At 44.3% G+C, this 27788-nt stretch overlaps 1 protein-coding gene across 4 annotated transcripts in view; it reads left to right on the forward strand.

Moving 5' to 3' along the window:
• SH2D4B (SH2 domain containing 4B) overlaps positions 1–27788 on the forward strand; it is a 104805-nt gene that overhangs the window by 37203 nt on the left and 39814 nt on the right. For 2 of the 4 annotated variants that reach the window (XM_074382486.1, XM_074382484.1), the window contains 3 exons: positions 1394–1556; positions 3304–3451; positions 16808–16955. In XM_074382486.1, the coding sequence (XP_074238587.1) occupies positions 1394–1556; positions 3304–3451; positions 16808–16955 (459 nt within the window). The remainder of the gene's footprint in view (positions 1–1393; positions 1557–3303; positions 3452–16807; positions 16956–27788) is intronic. The other 2 variants (XM_074382485.1, XM_010330394.3) reach the window with 1 other exon arrangement.

Consider the following 27788-nt stretch of genomic DNA (forward strand, 5'->3'; position numbering starts at 1 on the left):
GCTTCTTTCTTGAATTCATTTCTTTCTTTTAACACCTTGCCAAACACAGTCCCTAGCAACCAACACTTATTCCTAATGTTCTGTTTTTCAACCTCCTCCCTTAGAAGGAAGAGTTCAGAAAGCATGGGGTCTGCCTTTGAAGTTACAGTGTCTAGCTTTTTAACCAAATGTTTTGTGGCTGCATAATACGGATCTCTAGCCTGTTCAACATCACTCACCACCCAACTGCTAAAGCAGTGACACAGAGTTTATACTTCTGTTTCAGCAGCACTCACTCCGCTTTTGGGATACATTTTCATTTTAGTCATGTAATCAGTGGAATCTGCTGCAATAGGCAAACTGAGAAATCTCAGTGGCTGAATAGAGCACAAGTTTATTTCTTGCTAATGTTACAGTCTGATGTGGGCCAGGGAGGCTCAGGGCCCCAGGCTGCTTCATCTTCCTCCATCACCTGATTCCTTGTTTCTAGCCAGTGGACATGAGGGAGAGAGTGCAGAGAAGGGCCACTGTCTCCTAACTGCTTTGGCCCGGGAGTGACACAAGTCTTTTCCTTCAGAGAGTGCTGCAGTGTCCCTTGATGTTCTTATAGCCAAGTCCAAAGCTTGTAGTGCTTACCACACAACGGCCAATAAGTTGAGAGACAAGGTGTTGGGGCAAGGAAAGCGACTTCATTTCCAAGACCAAGCAAACTGAGAAGATGGCAACTAGTGTTCTAAAGAACCTCCTAAGCTAATATGAATTTTGGGTTTCTTTTATGTTAAGGGAAGGAGGAAGAGGGAGGGGTTGAGGTTGAAGGGTGACTAATGACTATGGGCATCTGGGTGGCAGTGAGGGTAAACCTCTTTGTCCTTGGTCAGGTCACAGTGCTTTTATACATTTTTAACATAACATTGTTCTCGTGTGTACACCCTTTTTGTCTCCTGGAGGTATAGTTTTGGAAGGGCTTATTAGCCATGTTTTAAAGTTAAACTATAAACTAAATTTCGCCCATTGTTAGCTCAGCCTGTATGCAGAGGTAAGCAAAAGCAGTTAACCTAAAAAATATCACCATGGGGGCGGTGGGGGAAGTTAGGAGTAAATTGGAGCTAGTCATGGTCGGCTTCCTTTTCACCGTTGCATTCTCTCTGCTGGAGACTGAAGGAGAGCTTGTTCTTGGACGCCTGCCCCTGCAGGCTGGTGTGGCTATTGTGCTTCTGCCTAGAGAAATAGGGAGTGGGAGATGGTTGTGAACCTGCACCCAGGCCAGGGTCTCTCTGGAATTCTTTTTGTAGATGGCAAGGTTCTGTAGAGTGATGTGACTGTTATACACCACTGGGCAGCTTAGGTCATTCCTTACTGATTGGAAATCAAACCTGTTTCTTCTTCCTTCTTTGTTTCTCCTTCTATTGTGAAGCAGCAAGTAACAAGCACATCCAGTGGCTCCTAGGGGCAGATGGCGAGGTCTGGGTCTGGATCATGGGAGAAGGCCCTGGTGACAAGCCCTACGAAGAGATCTCTGAAGAGCTGATTGCAGAGAGGGCACGGCTGCAGGCACAGAAGGAGGCTGAGGAGCTCTGGTGAGGGGTGCTATGGAGTGTTGGGTGAGGTCTGGGCATGGAAGCCTGGAGTGGGGCCAAGCTAAGGACAGTAGGGTGTGGGTGGGGGGAAGGAGGCCCAGTCAGGCTACCTGGATGTTTTGAGCTCTGCTAAGATTAGGTGACCAAGGCATCAGAGTCTTATATCAGGAAACTTCGTGGGCTTAAATCCTGGCTCCACCAATTAGTAGTTGGCTGATCCAGGGCCTCAGTTAACACATCTGTGGTGTGGACAGAACACCATGCTTCCCATATGGACAGAGTTTGGATTTGCTGAGGTAACACATGCCACAAGCTTTTGTTTGTTCTCTCACTGCGTTCTCATGGGAATGGCACCGCAGTCTGCATTCATGTTTGTTATCTACTTGTTCCTCTTCGTGTTACCCATCTTTCTCACACAGGAAGAGCAATTGAACCCTAGAGAGGTTTGGAGTCAGACTCCTTTCATAAACAACTTTAGGATTTTGTCACTCAACTTGGAAATTCATGTGAATTTGACTTCAACATTTTTTTTTTTTTTTTTTTTTGGAGATGGAGTTTTGATCTTGTTGCCCAGGCTGGAGTGTAGTAGTGTGATCTCGGCTCACTGCAACCTCGACCTCCTGTGTTCAAGCAATTCTCCTGCCTCAGCCTCCCGAGTAGCTGGGATTGCAGGGGTGCCACCACCATGCCTGGCTAATTTTTGTATTTTTAGTAGAGACGGGGTTTCATCATGTTGGCCAGGCTGGTCTCAAACTCGTGACCTCTGGTGATGCACCTGCCTCGGCCTTCCAAAGTGTTGGGATTACAGGTGTGAGCCACCACGCTGGCCTTAATGATGGCATTTTAATTGGAAAATTCTAAAATCATGTAAACAACACTGAAAATAAAATAAAGAACAACTCATATCCACCACCTAAGATAACTGTAGTGAATGCTTAGTTAATACATGTTTTGTAAATTGTTTTATTCACACCTTGACAAATTGACTAATACAGATCCAAAATGCTACTTAAGATTACTATATGGTACAAGTATTTATTATATGATACGGGAAACTCAACTTATTGGTCTTATTGATGGACATTTGGGTTATCTTTTTTTAATATTACAAAAAAATCCTCTGACAAGCATCTTTTATATGCATTTTTGTTTTATTTACTTACAAATGTATTATTTACTCATCTTTTTTGTTTGTTTGTTTGTTTTTTGAGACAGGGCCTCACTCTGTTTCCCAGGCTAGAGTGCAGTGTCATGATCAAGGCTCACTGCAGCCTTGATTTCCTGGGTTCAAGTGATCCTCCTGCCTCAGCCTCCTGAGTATCTGGGACTATAGATGCATGCCACCAGACATGGCTATTTAAAAACAAATTTTTAGCAGAGATGGTGTCTCACTATGTTGCCTAGGCTGGTCTTGAACTCCTGGCCTCAAGCAATCCTCCTGTTACTGCCTCCCAAAATGCTGGGATTATAGGCACGCACCACCGTGCCTGACCTACAATGCATCCTTGTACACTTGAGTAAGTGTACAAAATCTGGGAAATGGGATTTCCTAGCCTCATTTTCCTGGCTTCCAGAAGAATTATGCAAATTTACACTCCCATGCATGAGAATGCCTGTTTCTTTCTGCCTTTGCCAACACTGAATTCTGATAGACCAAGGAAAAAACGCTCATTGTTTTTATTTCAAGTTCTGTTGCTATGTGGTCCTTCAGTTTTTCACACAAGCTTATACCTGTCTTTCTTGGTAGGAGACAGAAGGAGGCAGAGATCACCAAGAAGTTCCGGGATGCTCTGGCCAATGAGAAAGCTCGGATCCTGGCGGAGAAGTGGAAAGTGGAGATGGAAGACCGTAAGGCTGCCAAAGTCCTGGAGGAACGCATCCACGAGGAATTCAAGGTGGGCCAGTGCATAGGGCCCTTGTGTGCGGCCAACTGCTTAGCCCCTGAGGCCACTGGGGTTGGCCTCTGGTTTGGATCAATCCTTGGCCATTGATTAGTACTGGGTGCTTTATGAGAACAGAAATTGGCCGTGTCTGAGCAGGAAGGACTTTGACACACCATTTGGGCCAATCCACTTCTGCTTTTACAGATGAGGAAACAGGGTCAGACAGAAGAGACTTGGCCAAGGTCACATGTAGTAGAGGTTGGGGATAGAATCAGGATTAGATCCTGGGTCTTTTGCATCCCATTCCACTGGTGCAGAAATGAGGCCTAGAACATTCCTTGTTTGTAATATTCAGGTAATAATAACACTTTACTGGAAATTTTTATGAGGATTCAAAGAGATGACATATTCACATTTTCTGGTGTAGGATAAAGAGTTATCGGTCTGTTGACAGGTGCTGGTTAGAGCAAATAGGTTTTTCTGGTAGTACTGAGTGTTCGTTTGTTTTTTGAGACAGGGTCTTGCTCTGTCACCAGGCTGGAGTGCAATGGCACGATCTCAGCTCACTGCAACCTCTGACTCTCAGGTTCAAGCAATTGGTCTGCCTCAGCCTTCCAAGTAACTGGGACTACAGGCTCATGCCACCATGCCCAGCTAATTTTATTTTTTTTATTTTTTTTATTTTTATTTTTATTTTTATTTTTAGTAGAGACGAGGTTTCACCATGTTGGCCAGGATGGTCTCGATTTCTTGACCTGGTGATCCTCCCATCTCGGCCTTCCAAAGTGCTGGAATTACAGGCGTGAGCCACTGCACCAGGCCAACATTGAGCTTTTTAATGGAAGTCTAGAGTCATCCTAGGGACATGACCTTATGCTGCTAGAAGCCATGGCCAGAGTTTGGCAAAGTTGTTAGTATGTGCAGAGAGTCTTGCAGTTGTCAGTATACTCATGGCATTTTCCCATTTAAAAATTTTTAGGCTGGGTGCGGGAGCTCACGCCTGTAATCCCAGCACTTTGGGAGGCTGAGGCGGGCGGATCACGAGGTCAAGAGATCGAGACCATCCTGGCCAACATGGTGAAACCCTGTCTCTACTAAAAATACAAAAAAATTAGCTGGGTGTGGTGGTGCGCACCTGTAGTCCCAGCTACTCGGGAGACTGAGGCAGGAGAATTGCTTGAACGAAGGAGGTGGAGACTGCAGTAAGCCGAGGTCGCGCCACTGCACTCCAGCCTGGCGCCTGGTGATGGAGTGAGACTCTGTATAAAAAACAAAAAACAAAACCAAAAAATTTTAAAACTTTGTTTTGCCCCATACTAATTAGATAGTGAGGATAGTGGCCTTTTCAAATCATGTTGAAAATATTTTTAACAGTGTTGTTGATTTTTCTTAATTTTGGTTTCAGTATTTTCAGAGGTACATAGGATTAAACTTTCAATTGGCAAAATCTATCAGTCTTTTTTTTTTTAAATTTGCTTCATGCTTAGAAGGATCTGTGATATCACAAGTTTATAAGAATCTGCATTTAAAAAATATGTATGTGCAAGAGTTGATATTAAAAAAAAAAAGAATCTGCATTGTTTATATGTCTCTCCTGATTTTATTTGTCTCCAACTAGTTTTCCTTCACTTTGGAGGGTGGTGTAATATAGGGCTCTTATTTTATTTTCTTCCAAATGGTAAGCCAGTAGTCCCCATATTATTTATTATGTAATCTGTCTTTTCCCTTCTCATTTGACTTGCTGCCTTGATTGGATTCTTACTTTTTACTTACTTGTGGGCCTTTTTGTGGATTTTTCTTTTCTGATTTATTATTCCTGAGCCAGACTTAATTGTTTAATTATTGTAGCTTTAAAATAAATTTTAACATCTGTTAAGGTAAGAACCCTACCATTACTCTTCATTTCCAAAATGTCCTTGGCTAATCTCACCCATTTTTTTTTTTTTCTGCCAGGGAAACTTGAATTATTCTGTCATTATCTCCTCTCTCTTAACAACAAAGACCTCAGTGATTTTCATTAGAATTGCATCAATTTATAGCTGTCTTTGTGAAAACTGGACGTTTTTACAATGTTGAATCATTGAATCTTCTTGTTCAGAAATCTGGTATGTTATTCAAAGCTTTTTTTTGTCTTTACCAATTTTTTTATGCACCTTTGAAGGTGCTGACCACCTAATCCCAAACTTTCTCAAAGACTTTTATCTCTATGCCTATATGCTTCTAATTTTTTGGACCTTGGTAAAATTTGTTTTCTTTAAATGCTCCACATTTCCTTTTTTCTTTTTCTTTGAGACAGGGCCTTGTTCTGTTGCCTAGGCTAGAGTACAATGGCACAATCTTGGCTCACTGCAACCCCTGTCTCCTGGGCTCAAATGATCCTCCCACCTCAGCCTCCCAAGTAGCTGGGACTGCAGGCATGCATCATCACACCCAGCTAATTTTTGTATTTCTTGTAGAGACAGGATTTTACCATGTTGCCCAGCTAGTCTTGAACTCCTGAGCTCAAGCCAACCACCTGCCCTGGCCTCCCAAAGTGCTGGGATTACGGGTGTGAGCCACCAAGCCTGGCCACACATTTCTTTTTCAGTTAAACCTTAGGTTTAATATTTGTTGTTGCTATTGTGAATAAGATTGTACCCATTATTTTTAAGCCTATTGCACTTGCTAGTTCGTTATTTGGCTTGTTATTGATCTCGTTAATTTTTCTGTGAGTTGTAAATTATTTTTAGCAGATTCTCCTAAAATTTATTTATTTATTTATGTATTTGAGACAGAATTTCTCTCTTGTTGCCCAGGCTGGAGTACAGTGTCACAATCTTGGCTCACTGCAACCTCCACCTCCTAGGTTCAAGCGATTCTCCTTCCTCAGCCTCGCAAGTAGTTGGGATTACAGGCGCCAGCCACCACGCCCAGCTAATTTTTGTATCTTTAGTAGAGATGGGATTTCACTATGTTGGTCGGGCTAGTCTTGAACTCCTGATCTCAGATGATCCACCCGCCTTGGCCTCCCAAAGTGCTGGGATTACAGGCATGAGCCACCGCGCCTGGCCTCTCCTGAGATTTTAAATGAAGCAATATTTACCCTCCACACATTTTATTTTTTTTAAATTTCAAACATGAAGAAAAGTTGAAAAAATAAAATGAATACTCATATATTCTCCATCTAAATTCACCAATTATTAACATTTTACCACATTTGTCTTCTCTCTCTGGCAAATGTGATAAAACGTTAACCATTGGTGAATTTAAATGCAGTATATTTATATACTCACTCACACTTGTATACACTTTGTTGTTGCTATTGTTTTACTAAACAATTTTAAAGGAAGTCATGGATGACTATACTGTAACCCAGGGGTTGGCAAACTACTTTCTGTAAAGGGCCAGATAGTAAATATTTTAGGCTTTGGGAATCAACTGTTTCTGTCACACAACTCAACTCTGCTGTTGAAGCACAATAGCAGCTACCGACAATATAGAAATAAATGGATGTGGGCTGGGTGTCGTGGCTCATGCCTGTAATCCCAGCACTTTGGGAGGCTGAGGCAGGTGGATCACTTGAGCTCAGGAGTTCGAAACCAGCCTGTCCAACATGGTGAAACCCCGTCACTACTGAAAATAGAAAAATTAGCTGGGTGTGCTTCTGCACACCTGTAATCCCAGCTACTTGGGAGGCTGAGGCAGGAGAATGGCTTGAACCCGGGAGGTGGAGGTTGCAGTGAGCCAAGATCATGCCACTGCACTCCAGCCTGGGCAACAGGCAAGACTCCGCCTAAAATAAATAAATAAATAAAAAGGCAACAAATGGATACGGCTGTGTTCCAGTATGACATTAAAGTTTTTAAAAATAGGCCTGGAGTGGTGGCTCATGCCTGTAATCCCAGCAATTTGGGAGGCCAAGGCAGGTGGATCACCTGAGGTCAGGAGTTTGACACCAGCCTGACCAAAATGGGGAAACACCATCTCTACTCAAAAAATACAAAAATTAGGTGGGTATGGTGGTACGTGCCTGTAATCCCAGCTACTCAGGAGGCTGAGGCAGGAGAATGGCTTGAACCCAAGAGTTGGAGGTTGCCGTGAGTGGAGCTCGAGCCATTACACTCCTGGGAGCCTTGGTTTGCAGCTTCCTGATCAAAACCTAAGAAATTCAGCATGCATCTCCTATGAAGAAGGGCATTTCCCTTCACAGCCACAAAAGTCACTATCATATCTATTGAAATGAACAATAATTCCATGATAGTATTTCAAATCCAACCCATAGTGGAGAGATACTTAGTGTATGTTGCTGGATTTTGCATATGATTAAGTCTTCTGAGGGAGAAAACCAACTGTTTTTATCTCTTTCTGACCGAGAGCACCTGTTCTAATATTCTGGCCTTCCTCTTTCCCAGATAGGGGCTGAGCCCCAGATACTGAAAGAGTGGCTCTGTGGAGCTAGAGTGCTGGGGCTGAGCTCACAAGGAGATCACGAAGGGATTAAGGTACCCGTGGAGATTTTCTGGTCAATGGTCTCCTTGAGAACCTCAGTGACAGAGTGGGTGAGAAATTGTGGGATGTTCCTTGATGGGGGCTCAGGAGGATAGGGCCATCTGGCCAGACTCTCAGTTCACTGAGGGCCTCAACCACAGGCTGTGGGTGTTATTGCCACGGCAGGTTATGATTATTATGTGCTTGTTTTGGTTCAAAAATTAATTTGCTAAATGTAAATGTTTAAACTTTATTGGAAATAGTAACTTTGATTTGGTATGTTTTCATTTTGAAGAGTCTCAGAAATGCCTAGGAGAGGCTCATTAGGGCAGTATCCGTCAGCAACAGTAGAACAAGGACTGTGGAACTGAATGGTCCAGGTTCACGAGCTGAGGTGTTTTCTGTTTGCTCTGCCTGTAAGTGCACTGCCCTTTTGCTTGTGAATTCTTCATCACAGGAAATAGTTAAGCCTAGGCTGAAACATGATCTGAAAGGTTTCTGTGATAGGTTGAATGTGATTTGCAGCAAATTGTTTGCCCCTCCTCCCTTGGAGAGGTGGGATCTATTCCCCTTCTCCTTTGGACTGCGCCAGCCTTGTGACTAGCTGTGATATATAGAATGCAGTAGTAATGACTGATATAACTTTTTTTTTTTTTAATCTGAGATGGAGTCTCATTCTGTTGCTCAGGCTGGAGTGCAGTGGCGTGATCTTGGCTCACTGCAACCTCTGCCTCCTGGGTTCAAGTGATTCTCCTGTTTCAGCCTCCCAGGTAGCTGGGATTACAGGTGCATGCCACCACACCCAGCTAATTTTTGTATTTTTAGTAGAGACAGGGTTTCACCATGTTGGCCAGTCTGGTCTTGAACTCCTAACCTCAAGTGATTCACCTGCCTGGGCCTTCCAAAGAGTTGAGATTACAGGTGTGAGCCACCACACCTGGCTTGATATAACTTTTGAGGGAAGACTATAAGAGAGCTGCAGCTTCTACTTTTCCCTCTCTTGCAATGTTCACTTTTGGAAGCTGTTCTGTAAGAATCCCTACTACCCTAGACCACATACTGTAAGGAAACTCAAGCTAGCCATGCAGAGAAGAAGAGGCTACATGGAGGGGCACTGATGAAACGGACACATGAGTGAAGCCTTGGTTGTGCCAGCCCATCCCACTGAATGACCCCAACCAAGGGAGTGACCTCAATTGATACCACGTGGTGCAGGAGAGCCACTTAGCCAAGCCCTTCCTGAATTACTAAACTGCAGAATCATGCACAAATAAAATGGTAGTTGTTTCAGACCACTGGATTTTCTGGTAATTTGTTACTCAGCAGTAGACAACCTAAAACAGCTTCACCAAGGGATTTATGCATTGGGTTAGAGATTGGCTTAGATAATTTTTTTTCTTTTCTTTTTTTTGAGACAGGATCTGGCTGTGTCACCCAGGCTAGAGTACAGTGGCCCAATCTCGGCTCACTGCAACCTCGCCATCTCTCAGGCTCAAGCCATCCTCCCTCCTCAGCCTCCCAAGTAGCTGGGACTATAGGCATGCACTGCCATGCTTGGCTAAGTTTTGTATGTTTTTGTAGAGATGGGGTTTCGCCATGTTGCCCAGGCTCATCTGGAACTCCTGAGCTCAAACAATCCACTTACCTCAGCTTCCCAAAGTGAGATAATTTTTATTGTGTCTTTCAACAGTAAGGTTCTAACATTCTGAATCTTGCTTGTAGGAATGTACCAACAACCTTCATTTAATACTTTCTTTTATTCCTGAAAACCTAAGGGGAGGTTGGTTGTTGTGGGGGAGGAGAGGAGAAATAAACTACAGGCTCTCAAAAGCTTACAGGGTGCCAGGGGAGACAGAGAGAGAGAGGCAACTCCATGAGCAATCCTTAGTCCCAGCCACACCCTGGGGACTAAAATGGAGGGCAAAGGAGTAGCTTTAGAGGTCTCAGCATGAGTAAACACAGGAGATGGAAAGGAGAGATGTAGAATGATGAATGGTTTGCTAGAGGGAGAGATAAAAAGTTCATGATGGATGGAGCCAGACATAAGCCTGGAAAGGTAGGGTGTGAAGCTCTTAAATTCTATATTAAGGGGGTGGACTTTCCTTTATGGGCAAAGCAGGATCTTATACAAAGAAGGGTGTGGTCAGATCAAGTTTTAGGAGCACAACTGATGGCAATGGTGTGATGAGTTTTCAGGCAAGGAGACTAGTTAGGAGATTTTTGCAATGGTCAAGGTCAGTGATGAGGGTCTGGATAGAGTCTGTGACAATGAGGAAGGAGAGAAAGGGATGGATGTAGCAAAATGGTGGTGGTGAAATCAACAGGGATGAGGGAAAGCAAAGAGCAAAGGCATCCAACTCCCAGGGCGGAGATGGGGAGATGGCAAGATGGCAGTACCTTTCCACTGTGGGGAGCTGTGGAGGGTGTACAGGCTTGTAGGGAGGAGAGAGTGCTTGATTGGCTGCACTGAGGATTTTTACCTGGCAGAGAAGGGAGATGGATGGAGGCTGGAAGAGAGGAGAGAGCTTGGATGAGAAGCCTGGTGATGGAGAGAGATAGGCTGGGCTTACTTTTGGCAGCTTGTGTTGAGGATGTAGGCATGTTCTGCTAATTCTTCAGGTCATGGGAAAAGGTAATAATGACAACTGCTTTCTGAAAATGGAAAAAAAAATCCCAGAATCTTTGTATGGGGTCACGGAGGAATCTCTGAAGATGCAGACAGCTGGAAACCGGTTTTTAAAAATCATTCTGCTGTGGCTGGTGCCATTTGAATATAATTTACCACATATAAAAGTGCTCCTTTAGAAAAAAAGGAGATAATGAGGCCAGACAAAATTTGCGTTTATTTCCCTCATGCTTTCTTAACTTCTAAAATTGCTTCTGGACATTTCTCCTGCTCAAGACCACAGAACATGGCTCAATAAACGTCCTGTGCTCTCCTTCCATCCCGGGTCCTATGACCTTCCTTCTCTACTTGCAATCTCCCTCCCTCCTCTCACCCCCACCTCTTCCCAGTTTTACTCTTAAGGAACAGACATGGTTGACATTGCATATCTCTGATCAGCATTTATGGAGTCCCTGACACCTGCTATGCCCCGTGCTGTGAGCTGGCAATGTAGGAATGAACAGCATAGGCTTGGGTTTGCCTTTTTGGAGTGCTTCATCTCCCTGTGGTGTTCCTGGGGCCAGACTAACAACAAAAATGAGGATGACTTTGTCACCTGAAAAATGATAAAGTTCATAAATTTGGAAAGGGGAGCTTTATTTCTCATAAAGGTTGCCGCCTGCAGGTGGCTATTCTGACAAACTGGGAAGTGTAGCCTCTGGTCAGAAGCTGGAAGCAGGCACTTTGAGGCAGGGAAGAATGAGACAGGAGTTTATGCTGACCAGGTTAACTGAGTCTACTTATTACAGTTAGGCCCTACGTATCAAAAGGCAAAGCAGAGGACATGAAGGCCCTTAGGGTGCATCCTCTATAGACTGGCGGGAACCACTCTGTGGTTGGTGGTCTCTTATCAGGAAGGAATGTTGGTTGGTTGTTGTGTCAAAACCACAAAAAGAGAGGGGCAGCATCAGGCTATTGGTTGAAATCAGTCTTTTTTTTTTTTTTTTTTTTGAGACGGAGTTTCGCTCTTGTTACCCAGGCTGGAGTGCAATGGCGTGATCTTGGCTCATCGCAACCTCTGCCTCCTGGGTTCAGGCAATTCTCCTGCCTCAGCCTCCTGAGTAGCTGGGATTACAGGCACGCGCCACCATGCCCAGCTGATTTTTTTGTGTTTTTAGTAGAGATGGGGTTTCACCATGTTGACCAGGATGGTCTCGATCTCTTGACCTTGTGATCCACCTGCCTCGGCCTCCCAAAGTGCTGGGATTACAGGCTTGAGCCACCGCACCCGGCCGAAATCAGTCCTTCAAAAGGGCTGGTTTCTGTTTATCCTTAGGGAAGAAAGCCTAATGGTGGTTACTTAGGCAAGTCTGACCTCCCTTCCTATCATGGCTTGGAACTCAGTTTTTAAAGTTTCTTGGGGGTCTCCTTGGCCAAGAAAAGACCTGTTCAGTTGCTTGGGGGACTTTGGATTTAAAAAAAAATTCTCATCTTCTAGAAAAGTTATTTGTCTTGATGACATTTTCCACTGGACTGAGGCAGACCCTGGCCTCTGTGGGCTCCTGTTACTGATGGGTTATCAGGAGAAGGGAGATTGAATAAGCTGGACAGCTCAGAGGGCTTTGGACAGCCAGAGCAAGGTGATTAATTCCTCGGTAGAAGGGGAGTGTTTGCATATCTGGCCTTTTGGCTGCTAAACCTCAAAAAATGTTTTTGTTAGCTTGTTTTTTCCAGTGGGATCAGATTGGTCAGAGAATTCTGATAGTTGCAACAACAATGAGAATTTTTAGGCAGTTATAGCCTTGAGGATCGAGTTATTTTAGCAAAACCACATGTAATGCTGTTTATTTGTAGTTGCAAAATGTTTTCTTTTGTCGTCCCCATCCTTGTAAAGAGCTTTGCCTTTATCACAGTAAATGGCCAGTCATTTTCCTTTGAGATGGGTGGTTGCTGTAGGCGTCTGTTTCCCTGGGTGGTGTCCTACTCTCTAGGTGAAATGAGAATTGATTGAATGTGGCCCTATCATTTCACTTGCTGCTTCCTGTTAGTCATAGCCAGTTGAAGTAGGAACACTGCATTGTAATCTGAGGTGGTTAAGGGCTGCTGATTCACCATATGCTAGTCATACACTTATCCACTGTATGCCAGTCATTCCTAGGCTCCAATCTCTTTGTTATGGGCTTAATTATGTCCCCCCTAAAATCCATATGTTGAAGTCCTAATCCCCGGGACCTCAGAATGTGACTATATTTGGAGATAAGGTCTTTACACAGGTAATTAAATTGAAATGAGATTGAGTGGGTTAGACCCTATTGTAATATGACTGCTGTCCTTATGAGAAGGGAGATTTGGACACAGCCAGGCACACACTCAGAGGGAAGGCTGTGAGTGACACAGTGAAAAGGCGGCCAGCCAAGGAGAGGGGCCTCGGCATGAAGCCCACCCTGCCACACCTTGACTTTGGATTGCAGCCTCCAGAATTGAGGAAACAAGAGTTCTGTCATTTAAGCTCCCTCAATCTGTGGTGCTTCATTATGGTGGCGTGAGCAAATGGATACACTCCTTATCCACACAGTCTGGCTCTGACAGGCCTTGACTGTCTTTTCCGAGACCTGCTCCTGCCTGGGAGACCCCAGTGGGCCAGGGGTGGGTCCTTTGGTACTATTTCAATAGATCAACGAGTGGATAAAAGGAGGTAACTGTACATTTTTACTCCCTCAGTTTAAAAATGACAAGACTTTTGTTCCTTCTGACCTGGCATAGATGGAGAACTTTTCTCCAATTTAATGATTAAATTTTTAATGCTAAAAGTAGACAAAATTCTAACTTCCTTATGACCTACTTTCTAAGGGTTGGGAATTAAGGGCTAAAGAAGGTAAGTGGCTTCTTCTAATTGTTTACCAAATACTTTTTCATCGTTTTTTTCAGGCTGCCACCTCCCTCCCTCTGGCCAGAAGAAGAGGGAAAGTTGAAGGGAAAGGTTGGGGTGTTGGGGTGTCAGGCAGAGTGAAGGGAGCAGGTGAGAAGGTGGAAAACTACGGGATTAAGGAAAGCTCCAAACTCTGAATAATGGGACCTGCAGCCAGGGTTGCTCCTAGAATGTACAGAGCTGACAGATATTTTGTTGTGTAGTCTTTGTTTATATTAAAAATTTGGCCGGGCGCGGTGGCTCACGCCTATAATCCCAGCACTTTGGGAGGCCGAGACGGGTGGATCACGAGGTCAAGAGATCGAGACCATCCTCGTCAACATGGTGAAACCCCGTCTCTACTAAAAATACAAAAAATTAGCTGGGCATGGTGGCGCGTGCCTGTAATCCCAGCTACTCAGGAGGCTGAGGCAGGAGAATCGCCTGAACCCAGGAGGCGGAGGTTGCGGTGAGCCGGGATCGCGCCATTGCACTCCAGCCTGGGTAACAAGAGCGAAACTCCGTCTCAAAAAAAAAAAAAAAAAAAAAAAAAAAAAATTTGAGTCACATAAAATCAGCCTTTTTGCACAATTCTGGTGACCCAATCTCATGTGACCCTATGCTAAAAATACTGTGCTGGTCAGCAGGATTCATCTGCTTGCTAGGCTATCCTTGTGGAACCAAGACCCCTGCACTGGGCCCCATGATGACTCCATAAATATGAATCCTGGAGTTCCTTGGGACATCTGCTCAACCCCTTGATGAGGGAGACGGTCAGAGAGCACTCTGAAGCAAAGAAATATGGAGTTGGGCTCATTCGGAACCTATTCTGGGCCTGGGGCACCTTACCTGGACACCACCACCTGCCCTTGCCATTCCTGGGGGGACTATTTCTGGCTGGTCCTAAGAAGGGACTTGAGGAGGAAATTCACAAAGAAGGTGCTTTAAAGCATGGGTTCCGTGAGGCATGGGGTTCAGGCCAGGGGCCCTGCTTGTGTGGGCAGTACTGCCGGCAGCCTCCTCCCCTCCAACTCCTGGAATGCTGGAGATGACACTACCCAGGAAGGACAGAGGAGAAGACACTGAATAATTTCAGAGAAAGGGCCTCTAAATTTGAGGGTCCTGCAACGTGGCTGGTTCCTCCTATGATTTCCCTAGAGAAAAGCCCTCCTCTCAGTGAAGCCTAGAGCATGCTCTCTGAGTTTCCTATTCAGATATTTACTTCGCTCTTAAATATGAATAGTCAGGGAACATCAGATAGCCAAGGAAAATATTTCACATGCATGACAGGCACCAAATCAAACAAACTTAAAAAAAAAAAAACAAACAAAAAAAGGACATGCACAGAGGAAACAGACCTAAATCAGAATAGGTGGGAAGAAAAAGCTCTAAAATACTCAGAAGAATGAGTTATTATATTCATAAAACAAGTGCAAGATGCAATGAAGAGAAAAGAATAACCAAAGAATAAGAGCGAGAGCTTGGAAATTACACATTTGATAGGTGAAATAAAAAACTCAGTAGAAGGTTTGGAAGATAAAGTTGATGAAATCAACCAGGAAATAGAACAGAAAAGAGCAGAGCTGGGCATGGTAGTTTATGCCTGCAATCCCAACACTTCTGGAGGCTGAGGTGGGTGGATCACCTGAGGTCAGGAGTTTGAAACCAGCCTGGCCAATGTGATGAAACCCCATCTCCACTAAAAATACAAAAATTATCCAGAATTGGTGGCATGCGTCTGTAATTCCAGCTACTCAGGAGGCTGAGGCAGGAGAATTGCTTGAACCCGGGAGGTGGAGGTTACAGTGAGCCAAAATCATGCCACTGCACTGCAGCCTGGGTGACAGTGAGACTCTGTCTCAAAAAAGAAAAAAAAAAAAAGACAATGGAAAGCAAGAGAGAAAAACGATAAGGCAGTTACAAGATCAACTCAAGAAGACCATTATTTGACAAACAGGAAAAACAAGAAATGAGAAGAGATTAGCAAAGAAATCCTAAGCAAAGATGTATTAGACTGGAAAGATAAGGAAGTCCAGACTGAAAGTACCCCCAAGTGCCCCACACAATCAATGCAAGAAAATCCACGGCAAGGCACATGATGTTAAAGAGACCCCAGGGGCTTCCAGAGAGAAAAATAAATGCCTTGTGCAGAAGAATGAGAATCAGACTGGTAGTTCTCGATGCTAGAAGACAAAAAAGTCTTAAAAATTCTGCAGGAAAATGATTTTTAATCAAATTCTGTGCTCAGCTAAATGGGCAGTTACATGTAAATGTGGCATATAGACATTTTCATACAAGGCTCAGAAAGAGTCTTATCTGGAAAGTATTATATATTGCTGTAAAACGAGGGAGGGGTCAAGAAAAAAAGTGGAGCTCCAAGTCAAGGAAGGCTGAGAGGTCTGTTGTTGGTGGGTGGATGGAGAGGAGGCTGAGGTAGTAACCAGTGTAGATTGGAGAGGGAAAGATGGCACTGGGTGGTGTGCCCCTTGGGAAAAGGTAACTTTTGTATTGTCTGGTGTAAGAAAAAGCACATGATTAAACACAGAAAATGATTTACTACATCTAGGAGAAAATTGGGAAAAGTCAATATTCAGCTTTGAGATGTATTAACCTAGGGAAAACCAGAAAAAATGATTAGAAAGAAAAGGCTGTCATACTATCATATTTTACTGAATTCAGGTTACCATTAATAGCAAAACATATCATTATTTTAAGAGGAAAAAAGTGTTTCTTGTTAAAAAGGCAAGCTGTAAGTTGTAAAACATCCAAATTTCAGAGATCTTACAAAGTTAAAAAAATGTACTTTTTGGAATTGATGAAAATAGTGCCTTATTTGGCTTTGTGGCAAACTATTTTGATGCAGATTATTGATTTAACCACAAATTATGATGCAAGGGAAAAAGGCTTTAACCAGGTGCTGCAGAGGAGGTGGGAGCTCAGTCTCAAATCCATCTCCAGCTCCCTAACTGACTAAAACTAGGGTTGTATATAGCAGGAAAGAAATGTAACAATGTTTAAAAAAACAAGAACTAGGGAGGAGGTAGGCAATCATTTCACTGATGGGTCAGGCATCTCATTGTCTGGTTGTGGCGATCTGGTGAGTTTCAGTGATTTGATACTTTTTGAGAGGTCTGAGGGATCCTTTCTTGAGGAAGGAATTCAGATCAAACAAATGTAAGTTTCAAGCTTTAAGACCAGAAGGGTCAATTTCTGTGTTTATCCAAAAACAACTATCTATGGGACTCCTGGGTAATTTCAGTTTCACACCTGTAGGGACTGAGGCTGGAGAGGCCACCACTGAGGCACTCTTGGTCCCAGAGGTATTTGTGTCTCCTCTTGCTAAAGTGTGGTGGTCATCTTGTGTTGTTCTGTTTCCGTGATACTCTAGAGGAAAGAGGAAGAGGAGAGGAAGCGAGGAGAAGAGCAGATTCGCCTCCAGGAAGAGCAAAGGGCGAAGGAGCTCTACTGGACCCTGAAGCAGGCCCAGCTGCATTGCCAAACCAGTGAGAAGGAGGAGCGAGAGTGGGAAGAACAGCGTGAGTAGAGCTTGAGTAGAGCTTGTGCCTCAGTCGGGAGATCTAGTCCTGCCTCCCCACCCACCTCCTCCTACTGCTGATTTGCTCAGTCATCATTTCCATTCACTCACTCACCCCATCAGCCTTTACCAGGGCCTGGCCATGTGCTGAGTCCTGCTAAGAATTTAGAGGGTACGTTAGGTTTCACCCTTGAAGAGATTACCTGCCTGTTGGGGCTATTTCTTGTATTAAAAAAATAAAATTCCAGCCTGGACAATATAGTGAGACCTGTCTCTGCAAAAAATAAATAAATAAATAAATAAAGAGTATTAGCTGGGCATGGTGGTGGCATGCACCTGTAGTCCCATCTACTCAGGAGGCTGAGTTGGGAGGATTGCTTGAGCCCAGGAGGTCCAGTCTGCAGTGAGCCCTGATCATGTCACAGCACTGCAGCATGGGTAAAAGTGAGAGCTTGTCTTGTATTCTATGTTTGCTGAGTTGCCAATAATTTCCTGGTGCTGTGATAAGCCTTGGGGATCCAGGGATGAGGAATCATGGTCCTTATTTGTAGAAACTCATCAACAGGAGCAGCAGATAAACACCTACACAGACTAAGGGTTTGGAGGGAAAATGTAGCATACACAACGTGGCTGTCCTGGTGGGACTCCAGAAGAGGTGTCATGAAGCGAGGCTTGCTGGTGACACAGGAATAAGCAGGTCAGAGAGGCTGGGGAGGGCACTGTAGGTGGCAGCTCCAGGATGGGCAAAGGCTTGGTGACAAAGGAACACGGCATGCCTGGGAAGTGTGGTGGTGAAAGTTTGGGGAGTGTCGGGTTGGTGAGAAGCTAGGTGGGGAAGGGAAGGTGGAACTAAGTTTGGAGGGCAGTGCTTCCCTCTATGCTGGGATTTGTTTTATTTGGGTATGGTAAGACATACAGGCCCAGAAATGATGCTTGTGAAGGAAGATGTTTTTACTCACAGGTCCCTAGAGACAGGAGGCGTGGCAGGCCATGCAGAACCACATGGGGAAGCCCCAGGGTGGGTCAGGAGGCAGAGGGAGTCGGGGAAAACATGGGCAAGAGTGTTTATTGTGATTTCCTTGGGAAAGGTAAGGAGAGGTAGGCTAGGCAGCTTAGGATTGGCCAGTGTGAATAACTTCGGTGAGCTCTTGGGCGTAGCGGCTGTCTCTAGTTTTGCATCATCTGTCTGTGAGGTGATTAAGGCAGGGAGACTGGCTCAGAGTGTGAAAGCCCAACAAGGGAGGTAGTTGTGGGGATGGGCTTTGGATTGTCTCTCTCTCTCTCTCTTTTTGTTTTTGAGACGGGGTCTCACTCTGTCACCCAGGCTGGAGTACAGCAGCATGATTTCAACTCACTGCAACATTTGGCCCATGGGCTCAAATGTCTGTCCTCCCACTTCAGCCTTCTGAGTAGCTAGATGTGCACCACTATGTCCGGTTATTTTTTTGGATGTTATTAGAGACAGAGTCTTGCCATGTTGCCCAGGCTGGCCTCAAACTTCTGAGCTCAAGCGATCTGCCTGCCTTGGCTACCCTAAGTGTTGGGATTACAGGTGTCAGCCACCACTCATGGCCTGTTTCTGTACTCTCAACCCTGTTCCATTGATATATATGTTTGTTTCTTTTCTTTTTTCTTTTTTTTTTTTTTTTTTTTTTTTTGAGATGAAGTCTCACTGTGCTGCCCAGGCTAGAGTACAGTGGTGATGTCGGCTCACTGCAACCTCCGTCTCCTGGGTTTAAGCGATTCTCCTGCCTCAGCCTCCCGAGTAGCTGGGACTACAGGCATGTATCACCATGCCCCCTGCCCCCTATTTTTTTTTTTTTTTGTATTTTTAGTAGAGATAAGAGTTTTACCATGTTGGCCAGGATGGTCTCGATCTCTTGACTTCATGATCTGCCCACCTCAGCCTTCCAAAGTGCTGGGATTACAGGCGTGAGCCACATCGCCTGGCCAATATATTTCTGTTTCTTATGCCAGTACCACATAGTCTTGATTGCTGTAGCTTTGTTGTATGTATAAGACCTCCATGTTTGTTCTTCTTTTTTGGGATTATTTGGTTATTCTGAGTCCTTTGTATTTCCATATACATTTTAGAATCAGTTTGTCAATTGCTACAATAAAGGTAGCTGGAATTTTGATAGTGATTATATTAAATCTGTAGATCAATTTGGAGAGTATTGCAATCTTAACAATATTTAGTCTTCCAGTTCATAATCACAGAATGTCTATTTATCTAAGTCTTTAAAAATCTCTTTCGATAATATTTTATAGTTTTCAGTGTAGAAGGCTTGCCCTTGTTTTTCCAAGTTTATTCCTAATTGTATACTCTTTCTGATGCTGTTGTAAATTTGTTTTCTTAAATTCATTTTTGGAGTGTTTATTGCTAGTGCATAGAAATGCAATTGACTTTTGTATATTTATTTTCTTTCCTGTAACCTTACTAAACTTGTTTATTAGCTGGAATGCATCTTTTTGTGTATTCCTTATGATTTTCTACATACAAGATAATTTCATGTACAGATAAGAGATAATTTTACTTCCTTTTCAGTCTGGATGCCCCCCCCCCCTTTTTTTTTTGAGACAGAGTCTCGCTTCGGCAGGCTGGCGTGCAGTGGCACAATCTCTGCTCACTGCAACTTCTGCCTCTTAGATTCAAGCGATACTCCTGCCTCAGCCTCCCAAGTAGCTGGGACTACAGGCACACACAACCATGCCCAGCTAATTTTTGTATTTTTAGTAGAGATGGGGTTTCACCATGTTGACCAGGATGGTCTCGATCTCTTGACCTTGTGATCCGCCTGCCTCAGCCTCCCAAAGTGCTGGGATTACAGGCCTGAGCCACCTTGCCTGGCTCTGGATGCCTTTTATTTTGTCTTCTTACCTAATCGCTCTGGCTGGAACTTCCAATGCTATCATGAACAGAAGTGGCAAAAGGCATCCCTATCTTGTTTCTGATCTTAGGGGTAAATTTTCAATCTTTCACCATTTTGTTTTGTTTTGTTTTTTTGAGACAAGGTCTTACTTTGTCACTCAGGCTGGAGTGCAGTGGCATTATCTCAGCTCACTGCAGCCTCAACTGCATGCTCAAGTGATCCTCCTACCTCAGCTTCCTGAGTAGGTGGGACTGCAGATGCACACCACCATATCTGGTTAATTTTTGTATTTTTTTTTTAGTGATGGGGTTTTGTCGTGTTGCCCATGCTGGTCTCAAACTCCTGAGCTCAAGAAGTGTGTTCACCTCAACCTTCCAAAGTACTGGGATTACAGACATTAGCCACCATTTAATATGATGTTAGCTGTGGGTTGTCATACATAACCTTGGGTTGAGGAAGTTCCATGCTTTATTAGATTGTTGGATGTTTTCATGATGAAAGGGTGTTAGATTTCATCAAATGCTTGTTCTGCATCTGTTGAGATGATCATGTGTTTTTTGTTCTTTATTCTATTAACATGGTGCATTCCATTGTTGAGTTTCATATAGTGAGCTAGTCTTACATTCCTGGGATAAATCCCGCTTCTTTATAGCATATAATCCTGTTTATATGTTGCTAGATTCCATTTGCTACTATTTTGTTGAGGAAATTTTGCATCTGTATTCATAAGGGATATTGGTCTGAAGTTTTATTTTCTTTTGATGTTTTTATCTGGTTGTGGTATCAGGGTAATAATATTAGCTTCAAAGCACAAGTTGGGAAGTGTTCATTCCTCTTCTATTTCTCATAATGAATTTGTAAAGAGGAATTAATTATTCTTGAAACATTTAGTAGAATTCACTAGTGAAGACATCTAGTCCTCAGGTTTCTTTGTTGGAAATTTTTTTGATGATGAATTTAATCTCTTCATTTGTTACGAGCCCTTTTCTCTTGAATAAATGCTCCCTGAATTCTTATAAGCCTTTGGTGAATTTCTAACAATCTGAGAAAGTTGGTTCTCAGATTGTTAGAGAACCAACATCTCTAACAAGGGCTTTCCAGTGTTCTCATTGTTTTATGGAGGAGAGGATTTTCAGAGGTCCTTAATTCATCTTTTCCACGGATACCTTTTTAAACTGACATATAATGAATTTGGTGTCAGTCCTAAAACACCCAAAACTTCTGGGACAAATTTGGAGCCCTAACTGGGCAGTTGGGAAGGTGGATAGTTGGGAAGTATTTAATTTTGAGTTGACTCTGTTTTTGTTCCAAGTGACCTAGCATGTAATCAAATGCTGGAAAAGAAATAAACCAAACAAACTAAAAAAATTTAAAAAATTAAAAAATTTAAATTTAATTTTTATTTTGTACATTTTTTGCCCCATGAGGCAGTTGCAATTTTCAAGACATCAGTGCTCCTTCTGCTTCTCAGCATTGATGTCCTCAATCAGATTTTCCTAAGTCTGTTGGGCCCTGGTAGACAGAAGGCTGTGTGCCCAGGCTCAGAGCAGAGATTATCCTGAATGCAGATGTCTCAGAGTACCAATGCCAGCACAGTGCAGTGCAAACCTTGTCTCTCAACCAGGCCTTCTGTTTCTCCTAGGAACTTACTGTTATATTTACAAAAGAGCTTGAAAACTGGGCAGTCTTTGCTCTCCAAGTTCCCTTATGGCAGTTGTTTTCACATATGTTTATGCTGAAGCTCACTGGATAAGGAAGGTGTGAGCAGCTGGCTTGGGTGAGGAGAGTGGTGGGGGCATGGTCCCTGGCCCCTGAATCCTCCCTGCATTCTGCGGCTTTAGGGACCCCTCTGTGAAACCCTTTGGGCTGTGTGTCGTATATTTTCAACACTATTGACCTGCCCTAGTGGCTGCCTTTAGCTTGAGATTTTTATTCTCTTAAAGAAAATTTCCTTCCTACCTGAGTGACCTCTGCACTCAGAGGCTCTAAATCAATGAAAGCCTGAGATTGTGCTATCCAGATACAGCCGGATCTCAGGCCCATCCCAGCAGCGTAAACTTGTCCTCTCCTCTTGGAGCACCAGAGTGGCGAGTCCACCTAGCTCTTTCAATTCCTCCTTAATAGCGTGTTCAGGGAGTAGTCCTGTCACTGGTTTGTGGGAGCCTGTCATTGGTTTATGGGAGATAGACAATGATTGGTTACCTCTATTTGGAACAAGAATGGAATCACATTGTGGAATGCATGTGCATGCAGCTGAAATTACAGTGGTATTTTGCTTTTAAGTCTCCATCCCAGTTACTTGGGTATTGGTGTGCCCTTGGGCTGAGGAGGGAAATGTGGGTGGGGTCTGTCTGTATTCAGGACTATGCCTCCTTTTCTCTGTTGGGACCTGGGTATCACTGTTACCATTTACTTCTTCCTTTCAGAGTTAAAATTACACAAATGCAGCATTGTGGTCAAAGCTCATTTTTTATCCAGGGGAGGCTCCTAGGTGATGCCTCAGGGGCATATGGTCGGGAGAGAATGTTCCCCATGCTCATTAATAACCGCTGGGCAGCTGCTCTTTAACTGTTTCATGCCCATTCACGCATGGGTTGGAGTTGTTTTAAGAATTGCCAAATATTGCTAAAAACTATACCCTCACTAAATTCATCTGAATGCCCCTGAGAGTTCACAAAGCCTTAGGACATTCATTACTCATAAGCTAAGAACAGCCTCACAGCAGGGCACTGGCATTTCTATTTAACTGATAAGGAAACTGAGGCTCAGACTCAGTAGGGAGGTTGGGGCATTAGACTCAAATGAAGGGTTTTCTCTTTCCTTTCTCTTGGCCTAGTGCTCCGACCTGCAGGTTAGGTATCTCCAAAAGCAGCCTGTAGGAGGGATGGATGTCTTTGGTCATCGACCTCACAGGCCTCCAGGAGTCCATGCGCAGGAAGTTCCTCATGGATTCCGTCCTGTGAGTCTCTTAAACACACTGCCGGGCGTTCCCAGGACTGCTGAGGGGTGGCCGAGGTTGTAGGAACAGCAAGCAGACATTATATTCTATAACAGATTTGTTTGAAATAACAGAATAAAGGCTGACGGAGGCTCTATCTTGACTGAAGCTCAGTGCTGGTGGCAGCTCAACCTTGAGCTTACTCACAGAACGTTTCCCTGCAATGCTTCCTCCTGCCGCTTGGGGGAGATGCTCATCAGCTGCACCCAGTAAGACTGAGGAGCAAAGTATATGCTTGGTCTTCTGTAACCTTGGGTTCTGCATCTGCAGATTCGCTCAACCTCTAATAGAAAATATTTGGGAAAAACAATAAAAATAACATGATAAGAAAAACAAAAACAGTATAGCAACTATTTACGTAGCATTCATATTGTATTAAGAGTAACAAGTAATCTAGAGATGATTTAAAGTATATGGGAGGGTGTGAATGGGCTATGTGCAAACACTACACCATTTTATATAAGGGGCTTGAGCATTCATAGATTTTGGTATTCATGAGAGACGGGGAGTGGAAGACGGGTTTCCTTGAACCAATCCCCTGAGGATGCCAAGGGACAACTGTATGTCAATTGAGTTTTACTGTATGCCATACCTACTGTATGCTAACCATTGTGTTAGACATATTTCCTCCCCTCAAAAATCTCACAGCCTGGAAGAAGAGGTTTCCATGCACAAGTTACAATTCAATAGGTAGGTGTTCCAACATAGGTTTAAATAAAATAAATGGGGAGGTTTTTATTTTGCTTTATACAAACATAAGTTTGTATAAAATAGACAGCAGGCACAGTGGCTCATGCCTGTAATGCCAGGACTTTGGGAGACTGAGGTGTGCAGATCACCTGAGGTCATGAGTTCAAGAACAGCCTGGCCAACATGGTGAAACTCTGTCTCTACTGAAAATACGTAAATTAGCCAGGCGTGGCAGTATACACCTGTAACCCCAGCTACTCGGGAGGCTGAAGCAGAAGGTGCAACCCAGGAGGTGGAGGTTGCAGTGAGCCAGGATTGTGCCATTGCAGTCCAGCCTGGGCAACAGAACAAGACTCCACCTCAAAAATAAATAAATCAATCAATAAAATAAAATACATGGGGAGAGAAAGTGAATGCCTTTGAGAAGAGAGAGCATTTGGCAAGGCCCTGCAGAAGAAATGGCATTTGGTTCAGGGAAAATGGGTGGGTGAAGAAAGTGGGACATGGTGTCATAGCAGAGAGAATGGCGTTGAGCAAAGCAAGGTCATTGAGTGCATAGGTCAGGGCAGTGTGGTGGCAGCCTGGGGTTCCAATGATGAAGAATGAGGCTAGCATAACCATTGCTAGCATAACCTTGAGCAAGTTCTTGTTCAGTTGCTCAGTTTCCTCATTTGTCAAACGGGGTTAATCATGTTGAGCTGAGGCCCGTTGGGAGGGTGAAATGAGAGCGAGAAAGTAACAGTGATTTCTAAATTGTAAAGGTCTGTGTTCATGAAGTGCTCTTCTTTTTTAGCTACATGATGGGATGGAAAGTTAAGAGCCGGGCTAGTGTCTCATTAGGGATGGAGAATGGAAATCGTCTGGTCCAGGAGCTGCCTGATCGCTCATTAATGTACTGTGTGGCAACTGAAAATGAGAAAGCCTCTGAAAAACAGAAAAGATGTGATAATTCAGGCCCTGTGGTTTTGGTTCCTTATCTTAGCCTTTCTTAAAGAATGATGAGTTAAACTCCAGAGCCCGTCATTCAAATCCAACAAAACCATTCTGCACTCAATTAATTTAATATGAAAGATATAGTGGGCCATTAATCTATGGGGGAGCAGTGGTTTTTGATAAAACACCCACATTAAATTCTCCAAGTTTGAAAAAAGGGAAATTATCCCATTTAGTATCACTCGAATACCGTTACTTATTCAGTTCAACAGAGAATTCAGTTATTCAGCAGAGCTCTGGCTTCTGAGACGCTCTGAATACATCAGGCACAGAAATTCATTTCGTAGTTTTTCAGCTGTGAACTTGTAGGAGTGTGGAGTTAGATAACATCTAGTTGCCTCGAGATTTAGAGATGAGCTAGCCTGACTTGACAAATGATATTATTTGTAAAAATTGGGCATTTATCATTGCTGGTGTTATTTGGTTAGAAATGTAAGCAGGATTTTGGAGTCATCAGCGGGACTTGTGTTCACCTCTGGCTCCTTGACCTGTGTCATTCTGGTTGCGGCCTTTAACCAACAATCTGCACACTGGTTGCCAGGTTGTTGACAGAGCAGAGTGGGAAATGTGGGCTCAGGCCCAGGTCGGGCTCCAGTGATATGGGTTCCATTTCCTTTCCTCTTAGAAAAAGGAGTGTGCCCTAGAGTCATAAATTAGCCAGGCGTGGCAGTATACACCTGTAATCCCAGCTACTCGGGAGGCTGAAGCAGAAGAATCGCTTGAACCCTGGAGGTGGAGGTTGCAATGAGCCAGGATTGTGCCATTGCACTCCAGCCTGGGCAACAGAACAAGACTCCACCTCAAAATCAATCAATCAATCAATAAAATAAAATACATGGGGAGAGAGAGTGAATGCCTCTCTCTCAGTGATACTAAAATACTATAGGCTTGAGACACAGGTAGAGGCAGAAGGGGCTTGTGGGGGTAGAGTCTGGCCCGGGAGTGGAGTGGGCACAGCAGAATTCTGGGCTGGGAGGACAGCTGAAGAAGACAGAGGGCTTTCTCTATTTCTTAATGGGAATGGTACATTGTGCAGTTTCTCTTTGGACATAACTGGCTTGAAGCGCTCCTTACACTCGAGATGCCACATATATTTGGTATTGTAACCTGGAATAGTGCCAGCCCGAGTCCCCTGTGGCCGATCTGTGCCCTGCTTAGGATTCTCTCTCCTCCTGAATGGCTCAGGAATCCCTGGGGGCCTTATGTCTCCTGGAAGCTGAGTCATTCCAACGTTCACTTGGGTGTGTCAAGTGCTCTGGTCTTAAGGAACTCCTGCAGTGGCTTCTGGAGGCCACAGGGGGTCACTGTCGGCAGCCATCAGGCCTTGCCCGCAGGATTCAGGACCACGGGGTGGTTGGCTGCAGACCTCAGAAGCCTCAGACAGGGGTTGAGAGAGCCCTTTCCTTTGGTCCAAGTTTAGCTGCGTGTGAACTTTGCTTACCTCATCTTGAGTGCCAAACCCATCCTGTAGGCTGAGTCACAATAGGCCTATGTGATCCCTTCAGCTTCTCAGCGACCTGTTTTCTCTCCCCAGGGGTCCGAGGCTTTTTCTACACACACTTGTTTTTCCCATTCTCTGACGGGAGCCCCTGACTCCACCCATCCCCTCTGCTCCTGCATCACTTCCCACCTCCACCCTGGGACGGACCCTTCTAAAGGTGCCATTCCAGCGTTTTTATCTCACAGCAAACACAATAATAATAGCTAATACTTAATAAACCTAGCCCATGCGAGGGCTTTCCAAGCCTGCTGTGTACTGTCCCATTTACATCTCAAAGCAGCCCAGAGAGGTCCCCACTTTATAGACAAGAAAAGAAGGTGTAGATAAAGTAATTCAAGTTGCCCAACATCACACAGAGCAGAATTTAAACACATCCACATTCACATACAATTCAAATCTTTGCTGATGTCTTTCCCCATATTATAGGATTATTCATTGCTTTTCGGGGACATTGTTCTGTTCACCCAAGGGATTACTACAAATTGATGTTGCTTTGAAGCATTGAGTTTCTCTGCGGGATGTAACCAGGTCATCTGAATTCTATAGGACATTGAGCCTTTTCTGTCTGGGCAGGGGGAGTAGGGTGAGCCTGAGATTCTGAGCTGACCCGGGTTGGTCTGCGCTGGTGAACACAGCTGCACAGAGGCAGGTTTGTAGCTTGGTGGGAGTGTGGTGGAGCCACAGTGCAGTGTGTGTGTGTGTGTGTGTGTGTGTGTGCTGGGGAAGGAACCCACTGAGCTGAGAAGGTAAGGAAAGCAGGCAAGACACTTCTCAGGGCCTTACCTGGCAGGCCAAGGTGTTTGTATTTTATTCTGTGTGCGGTGATTTTATTCCGTGTGCGGTGAGAGCCCCTGAAGGCTTTCGAGAAAGAGAATGGTAAGTTTAGAGCTGGGCTTTAGGAGAATGGGTTTAGTCTTTGTGTGACAAATGGTTCGGGGCCCCATCTGTCTGGATTCCAAAAACGAGGCTTCCTAGCCTGCATACAGTTTCCTTCTGCAACCTGCCTGTCTGTCTGTCACTGAATGTCACTGTCTCTCAGGAGGCTGTAATCTTCCCAAAGTCACTGGTCCTTGCAGGGCACAAACTTCTAATTTTTAATTTGTGGTCTAATGACTGCAAAGCCCATCCCGGGATATCCTGACCTTGTTGGAGCCTTTTGTCACAGTGCAAGGCAGGTATCATGATGTTCTTAGGGTCTGGAACTTAGAGAACTCCCTTCTGAGTTTTAGAAGCTGCAACATACAGATGTCTTTGCAGGGCCACTTGGCAGACACAAACCCTTCCTTGAAGAGCACAAGGAGGCCAGAGAGAGGGGTGTCTTGAAGTCTTGTAACAAGGAGTGACAAACCACCGAAACCTCAGTATTCTCTCTGGAATGGCTTCTTCCCTCTTTCTCTGGAAAACTCTTACTGATCTTCCAAAACCCGGTAAAGTTCTCTCCTGCGATGGCTGCAGGCTCCCTGGCAGAATGCGAGGCTGTTGCTCCTAAACTCTGACAGTAGTTTACTCGTCTCTTTAAAATGATGCTTACTACTTTCTTCATTATGCTAGAGATACTTGTTTGTCTTATTTTCCCAGCTTACCTCTGAGTGCCTTGAAGGGAGGGTTTGTTTCACTATTATCTTTGTTTCCAGCTCAGGGCCTAGGGCAGCGCTAAATGCTTGAGTTCAATCATTCATACAAAAATGTGTGTCACCTGCGGACCCCGTTCTTGGCACTGGAATACAGCAATGAATAGACCAAAGCAAACTCCCCACCTGCCCTCGTGGAGTTCACAGC

The sequence above is a fragment of the Saimiri boliviensis genome, chromosome 12, assembly GCF_048565385.1.
Source record: "Saimiri boliviensis isolate mSaiBol1 chromosome 12, mSaiBol1.pri, whole genome shotgun sequence".
Classification (NCBI taxonomy): Eukaryota; Metazoa; Chordata; class Mammalia; order Primates; family Cebidae; genus Saimiri; species Saimiri boliviensis.